This window comes from Glycine soja, chromosome 16 (assembly GCF_004193775.1).
Source record: "Glycine soja cultivar W05 chromosome 16, ASM419377v2, whole genome shotgun sequence".
Lineage (NCBI taxonomy): Eukaryota > Viridiplantae > Streptophyta > Magnoliopsida > Fabales > Fabaceae > Glycine > Glycine soja.
Window position 1 is genome coordinate 34,063,915 of NC_041017.1, and position 8,618 is coordinate 34,072,532.

Sequence of the window (8,618 nt, forward strand, 5' to 3'; positions counted from 1 at the left end):
CTAAAAAATCATAAGACTCATGTTTATGATTTTTTTCTCACTTATTAGATGATACTCAACTTTTTCATTTCTATCTGATGTGAGACTTCTCTTCATACTTATACTTCAATAATCTTTCTCTCATGTTTGTGTTTCTCCCACACGTTAACCTTTTCCTCGAGCGGAAGTCATTTTCAATTCAAGAATATTCAATGGTGACTCTTAAAGCTTAATCGTTACTGCCCCCGGCTTGTCTAGCCATTGCCACATGTTCTAGTATCTTGTACTATTGCAACACCTGCAACTCTGCTCCCTGACATTCATGCATGAATTCACCTGTCAGAAAGACTTTTGATGCAAAGAACTCTATATCCATGAATCCATCAACGCCATCTTACTAGCTAGTCACCAAGTCAAACCATTGATTCTTGATATCAAATTTTTTGAAAAATCCAAGAGAGTAAATACTAGAGAAATTTTCCACAATAGGTCACCAAACAAATTACATAAGTAAACTTGATATCATATCTTAGAGTTCCAACACTTATTTTTGAATAAAAAAAACTGTAGGTGGATTCTAGAATAATTTTAATAGCATAAGAGATAGGCAAAACCAAAACATAGTTTTAGTTCACAAACTAAACAGGATCTAGACTTGTATGTGAGCCCCTTTTTTATGCTCATTCAACCCTGCTCTTAGACATTAACTTATTTATAAGTAAAAATCAGAATGCAGGGGAGAGTGAATATGATACGGCTTAGCAGTAGGAAGAGGACTTCTAAGAACACCTGAGAAGTGTAATGTAGAACAAGAATACAGTTTCGTGGGAATCAATTTTCAATTTCCCATGAATTTAGATAGCGAACTAGTAATTATTATAATTTCGAAAACAAAATTGGTCAGAAGATCAACATGTCCTCACTTATACAAACTCAATCGATGGCACAAAAAAACAAAATTCCTGATCAATTTTCATTCCATGTCTGAAGCAAAAGTACTTCCACAACAGCAATGGGAACGAAATAGCGTGCATAATGCAAAATGGTATTAATGACTGCTAGAATTTTGTAATATGCAGCATATAACAAAGGTTTGGAGGATGCTATTGCTGTTCTTATCAAAATAGCAATGCCTAGCTATTGATTCTCGGGATTGTAATTTATTTTTGCTTATTTAGTACCTTTTTGTGTTGAGAATTTCTTCCTCTCAATAATAGGGCAAAAGTTTACATTGTGTTGAGAATTTCTTCCTCACAATAATAACAAGATTGATTGTTGACAATTTGGCAACTCTTATTTTAATCTATGATAACATATTCTGATCCACGTGAGTTAAGGGAGAAAAATTAATTAAAATTTAGGTGTGCTCTATAGTAATAGGATCTGGTGCTCTGTTTTATTCAAATTCAGCTGAAAAGTTCATGATGTGACATTTTGTTGTTAGGTCCAATCAAATATTGTTCTAGAGGGTTCTAGTAGTTTAGGTGATGTCTTATATGTTTTACAACTTCTGTTTTTATTTTATATTTTCGCTTCTCTGAACTTGTCTTGGTTTTTAACTCAGACGAGATGACTTCTTTATATTTAAAAGAGAAAAAATTCTTATCTGCTCAGTTACAGACAATGGTTATGATATCTACATGTGAATAATAAATTCAGTTATCAAGATGATTTTGTATGCTCTTTTCCAATCTACTCTGCATGTCTTATCAATAAATATTCTGGAAATGGCTATCACATAGATGCCCAAGCACTTTAATTGCATAATTTTAACATCCTGTTTTAGAGCTGACTCTTTTTGTTATATTTTTCCCAGTGCAAGTAAACCTTCCGGAAAGAGCAATATTTTGTTTCCACAAAATAAGAACCATATATGACAGAAAGCATTTTTTCTTTATTTGGAGCTAAGGATAGTGTGACAAAAGTTTCTGTAACAATATTATGTATGTAACATGTCGTCAATTGGAATGAAGAATTGTGCCTAATCTGATGTTTATGCTTCCAAGTCTCCCATTCAGGAACAAGCTTGAGGCACCAAGGAGAAAAGTGGCGATTTTAAAGATTGTTGTGTCTCTGAACATCAAGCCAGAGAAAAATGTAGTGCAGCAGGATGTAATATATGCCGAAAAAGCATGTATCAAGTTTCCAAAAGATGATGGTATATATATATGCCGAAAAAGCATGACATGACAAGTTAAGAACAAGCAATGATGTAAAATTCATAAGCTCTTTGATATTGGACCTTAAAAATGGTTGGACAATAAATAAAATGAAGTGAAGATAGCTGGGTGTTGACCAACTTCATTTTCACACCTTTGTTGATAAGAAGTATAGCTGAATCAAGGTATAGCCGTAGAGGACGAGGAGAACCTCAATAGACAGCTATGACACCAGCATGTTGATGTAATAATTGTCTAATTTGCACTGAATACTTTGATGATAAAAACAAAAACATTTTTAATTATTCAATTACGAGCAAATCACTGTAATTAAAGAGAAATGCTAATGTAATTATGTTCATTATTTTGTAGGTTGTAATGCGTGTATTTAAATTTTCCAGGCTTAAATAAGTAGTCGGAACATACTAGCCTGATCAACAAACATTATTTTGATATCTCGCATTCTTGCTGACATGTATAAATTGGCAATAAAAGAAAAAATTGCAAAGAGATTATACAATAAGGAACTCCTAATTTTAAATAAATTAAAGGTTAAAATATAAGAGAGATCTTGTATCAAATTAATTGAGTCAGCTATGATTTAAACCTACTGAATGACAAGTATTTTATTAGCTTAAATATATTTAAGGTATATGCTAAATATTTTGGATTTCTATTAAAAAAAATTATTGTTGTAAGTGTCTAATATATTAAAACTTTTATTTTAAATTTCTGTCGTAAGTCACCACAATCTTGAAATAACATGACATGTCATCACTTAACTAACTCATGATAATAACTCAAAAATAAAAGTTTAATATATAAGGAGCCAAAATAATGAAAAAATGAGTAAGGACATAAAACAAAGCTAAGTCATTTATTAGAGACCTTAAACATATTTAAACTTTATTTTTTTAAAAATATATTAAAATTACATATTGTATTTTAAATTCGAATTTAAAACCTTGTTAATTGAGAATATGATTTTATCAATATTTTTAAAAATAAACCGATCAAGACCAAAGGTTCAAGTTTCATTGGTTTAACTATATTAAAATATGGTCAAACAAGTATTAATTAATATAATAATAATAATAAAATAATACATACACTAGTATTATGTAAATATAATATCATAACTTTATGACATTCGAAAATAAAATAAAACACTATTTTAATTAGCATTTAAAACGCATGAAAATAAAATATATCATAATACTTAATTTTAAATTTTAATAAATGATGATTAATGTTAGAGTGAACCTGAAATTATACTACTTACTAATAAATTAGTAGACACACATGACTTTTAATATATTGTTAAATTAATTTGTGACATTTATATATTTATAGCATTTTAAGGTTAGAGGAAGAACTATATTATCAGCTAGTGCACAGTTTAGATACTAAATAGGCAATTTATAGTTTTATTTTTATTCTGTGGCAATGTTTTTGGGTACAATTTTTTATGGAATTTTTTTCTTTATTGGTTTGATATTTTTGAAACTTCATAGCAATTTATCTGATATTGGACAAGTGGCCCCAAGTGTGGAAAAATAACAAAGTGTAGACTCAGTTTTTCAACAACTTATTTCCCTGGGACCAATAATAATTGCTTGTTTGACATGCAATAGTCAATATAGACGGAGGGTGTAGAAATTAAGCCTTTCGTACAATTATACCAACTACATTAATCCTGTTGCTGTGTTTTCAATACATCGCAAATAATAATTCGAAGTGTTTTGTGTTGTTCTTCTACTCTTATCAGAGTTTATAGCATATATAGCAGAAATTACATATCTGGAAATTGTAATGGGCAGTCACTTTCTCAAAATTTTGTTTGCAGTGTTAGTATCCCTTCTTGGATTCAACTGGCCAGCACAGAGTTCACATGTGAAATGCATAGAGAAGGAGAGGCAGGCACTACTCAACTTCAAACAAGGCCTCATAGATCACTCTAGCATGCTGTCCACATGGAGGGATGATGACAGTAACAAAGATTGCTGCAATTGGAGAGGCATTGAATGCAACAATGAAACAGGTCACGTACAAATACTCGATCTTCACGGTTCGAATACGCATTTTTTGACTGGTCTAATCGATCTCACTTCTTTGATTTACTTGCAAAATATGGAGTATTTGGATCTCAGTTCGAATTATGATTCCAATAAAAGTAAACTCCCTGAACACCTGGGCTCTTTCAGAAGCTTAAGATATCTGAATCTATCATATATGAATTTTGATGGGGAGATTCCTTGTGAAATAGGAAATCTCTCAAAGTTGGAGTATCTTGATCTTAAAGTAAGTTCTCTCCGGGGACCAATCCCTTCTCAGCTAGGGAAGCTTACATGTTTACGATATCTAGATTTAAAGGGCAATTATGATCTCCATGGAGAAATCCCTTATCAAATTGGGAATCTCTCACTGTTGAGGTATCTTGATCTTGGGTTTACTTCACTTTCCAAAGCAATCCCTTTGCATGTTGGGAATCTTCCTATCTTGCATACTCTTAGACTTGCTGGCAGTTTTGATCTTATGGTTAACGATGCTAAGTGGCTATCTTCTCTCTCTTCCTTAACAAATTTTGGCCTGGATTCAATGCCAAATCTTGGCTCCTCTGGTCACTGGCAACAAATGATTGCTGAGCTTATTCCAAACTTAAGAGAGCTGAGACTAGTTCGTTGTAGTCTTTCTGATCATGATATTTCATCGTTGTTTCGTTCTCATTCCAACCTTTCCACTTCTCTTTCCATCCTTGACCTCTCTGATAATATGCTGACATCATCAACATTTCAATTGTTGTTCAACTATAGTCATAATCTCCAAGAGCTTCGTCTTCGTGGTAATAATATTGATTTGTCGTCTCCTCACCATCCAAACTTTCCCTCCCTTGTGGTCCTTGATCTCGCTGTTAATGACCTGACATCATCAATAATTTTAGGAAATTTCAACTTCAGCTCCACCATACAAGAACTTTATCTAGAAGAGTGCAGTTTTACTGATAAAAGTTTTCTTGTTCCATCTACTTTCATAAAAAAGTCTTCATCTTCTCTTGTCACCCTTGATCTCTCCTCTAATCTATTGAAATCATTGGCTATATTTCACTGGGTTTCCAACTTCACCACCAATCTTCATACACTTTCTCTTGATCATAACTTGTTAGAAGGTCCCATTCCAGATGGATTTGGGAAAGTAATGAACTCTCTTGAAGTTCTAACCCTTTCCTCTAACAAACTGCAAGGTGAGATTCCAGCTTCTCTTGGAAATATATGCACATTACAGGAATTAGACATTAGCAGTAACAACTTGAGTGGGAAAATTTATAGCTTTATTCAAAATTCTTCAATTTTGTCGTCTTTGAGGAGATTAGATCTTTCCGATAATAAATTAACGGGTGAAATACCAAAAAGCGTTCGTTTGTTATATCAGTTGGAGAGTCTTCACCTAGAGAAGAATTATTTGGAGGGTGATATCAACGAATTGCATCTCACAAATTTGTCCAAATTGATGGAATTAGACTTAACAGACAATTCGTTGTCTCTAAAGTTTGCTACTTCCTGGATTCCATCTTTCCAAATATTTCATTTGGGACTAGGTTCTTGCAAGTTGGGACCTAGTTTCCCAAGTTGGCTCCAGACTCAAAGTCAGTTAAGCTTTCTAGATATTTCTGATGCTGAGATTGATGACTTTGTACCGGATTGGTTTTGGAACAAGTTACAGTCTATAAGTGAGTTGAACATGTCTAGCAACAGTCTCAAAGGTACAATTCCAAATCTACCAATCAAGCTGACTGATGTTGATAGATTTATAACTCTAAATTCAAATCAACTTGAAGGTGAAATTCCTGCTTTTTTATCACAAGCGTACATGTTGGATCTTTCCAAAAATAAGATTTCAGATTTAAATCTGTTCTTGTGCGGAAAAGGTGCAACCACAAAAATCGACACATTGGATTTGTCAAATAATCAAATAATGGGACAGCTGCCTGACTGTTGGGAACATCTAATTTCATTAGCATATCTTGATCTAAGTGATAATAAATTGTCAGGGAAGATTCCACAGTCCTTGGGTACTCTTGTTAATTTGGGAGCTTTGGCCTTACGAAACAACAGTTTAACTGGAAAGCTACCATTCACATTGAAGAACTGCACAAGTTTATATATATTAGATGTGGGTGAAAATTTGTTGTCTGGTACAATACCATCATGGATTGGAAAAAGTCTACAACAATTGGAAATCTTAAGCTTGAGAGTAAATCGCTTCTTTGGAAGTGTTCCTGTTCATCTCTGCTATTTGATGCAAATTCATCTCTTAGATCTTTCAAGGAATCACTTGTCTGGAAAAATTCCAACATGTCTGAGGAATTTTACTGCAATGATGGAAAGACCAGTAAACAGATCTGAAATTGTAGAAGGCTATTATGACTCTAAGGTCTCATTGATGTGGAAAGGCCAGGAACATGTGTTTTTCAATCCTGAGTATCTTTTAATGAGCATTGATCTCTCAAGTAACAACTTAACGGGTGAAATACCGACAGGGTTTGGGTATTTACTTGGATTAGTTTCTTTGAATTTATCAAGAAACAACTTAAATGGAGAAATTCCTGACGAGATTGGGAATTTAAATTTGTTAGAATTTCTCGACTTATCAAGAAATCATTTCTCAGGCAAAATTCCTTCTACTCTTTCCAAAATTGATCGTCTTTCTGTGTTAGACTTATCAAACAACAATCTGATTGGAAGAATCCCCCGGGGAAGACAGTTGCAAACCTTTGACGCCTCTACTTTTGGAGGAAATCTTGGTCTTTGTGGGGAGCAACTTAACAAAAGTTGTCCTGGAGATGAGACAATAGCAAAGCCTCAAGGACTAGCAATTGATGGTGAAGATGACAATTCAATTTTCTATGGAGCATTATACATGAGCTTGGGGTTTGGATTCTTCACAGGCTTTTGGTGCTTATTGGGGACAATACTACTTTGGCAACCATGGAGAATTACTTATATGAGATTCTTGAACAGACTGACAGACTATATACTTGTAACAATGGAAGTAAATATGGGGAAGTGCTATAGGTGGCTCACAGGCTAGTAGCCAGGTACCTAATACTGATAGCTTCTTTCTATGAACTTCATAGTTTTTATTTCTCTGCTTTAGTTAATTAAATCATTAGCTTTTTTTCTAAAAGCATGAATCTAATTGTTAGAATATATTTTTTTAATTCTTTATCCATGTCAATGCTAACTCATGAAGTAGTGGTTTACTTCATTATCTCTCCTATGTCTCTCCAACACACATATTGGCTTTCGTAAAACCAACTCTTCTATTTCTTTAGTTCATGCTTTGACTAATGATTATTTTTCTTATTGCAAAGAAATTATAGATGGCGTGTTCTGTTTAGAGAATTTTTTGTTGTTTTCAAATAACTTCCTGCAAAATTTAAACCTCTTTAATAATGCTTAGATTTATGTACTTTTTTGCAATGGCTAGGTAGATTTTCAGTTTCATTTAGTTTATTACTGAAATTCAGTCTTTAACTTTTCTCTATCACCATTAATATTTGTATTCTGAATTGTAGCACAAAGTTTGCTGTTTATGGCTGATTAGCTTCAAAATTGCAATCTTGGATGAAAGCTTTATGGATTGCTAGATGTGTAGGATATTTAGTATATTGATGTTTACCATGTAAAATCTCTGTTTGAAGGAACTTTTTGGTTTGATTGTCTTCCATTGTATAATGTATTGTAATTTTATTTTGTTTCAGTGTGGCCATGATTGCCATTAAAACAGATTTTGAGAAAGGTTGAAGGAAGTTATATGGTTAGAGTGTGACTCCTCTTTGGTGGTTTCTTCTTTCAAATCCCTTCATATTGTCCCTTGGCAATAATTACACAATCGCTTTAACAATTGTTTGCTGCTGACACAATCCCTTTAACAATTGTACTACTTATTAGCCTCTGCACATCTTGTGCACGACACCTTTAATTTATTCTGCCATGGAATAAACCAATATTTCTTGTTTGAACGAAATATATATAGCTATGTTTTATTCACAATGAAATCATGATTATATAAGTATAATGTAATTTTGATTGGAAATGTTATGTGAAACTCATTAACACGCGGCTCAAGCTTATTGGGTGAAGAAAAGCTTATAAAATGTGGCAATTTCATATAAAACTATATTTCGAAGTGGATCAGTTAGTCATTAGAAGGAGAATTAAATAGTCACACACAAATTCACTAGGTCTTTTTTGCACAAATAAAAACTTGCTTATGATATTTTATTTTCAAGTTATTGTATGGAAATTAAAAATTTAATTAGGAGCTAGGCTTTTCATCTTAATTACTCAGATAAAATAGATAATCCAACAAAAAATCTCTAATTAAGTTAAACAAATGTTATGTTGCTTCGGAAAATTGCTCCTGGAAATAACAAAACCTATTATTACATATTCTGGTTTTTGTTTCAATAAAAATAAA

General features: G+C 32.7%; 1 protein-coding gene across 1 annotated transcript; it reads left to right on the forward strand.

Annotated features, from left to right (window-relative positions):
• The first annotated feature begins 3,784 nt into the window (after positions 1–3,784).
• LOC114390857 (receptor-like protein EIX2) lies at positions 3,785–8,188 on the forward strand. Its single transcript, XM_028351765.1, has 2 exons — positions 3,785–7,233; positions 7,900–8,188. Exon 1 carries the CDS (start codon positions 3,951–3,953, stop codon positions 7,224–7,226), a length of 3,276 nt encoding a protein of 1,091 aa, XP_028207566.1. The 5' UTR covers positions 3,785–3,950; the 3' UTR covers positions 7,227–7,233; positions 7,900–8,188.
• The last annotated feature ends 430 nt before the right edge of the window (positions 8,189–8,618 follow it).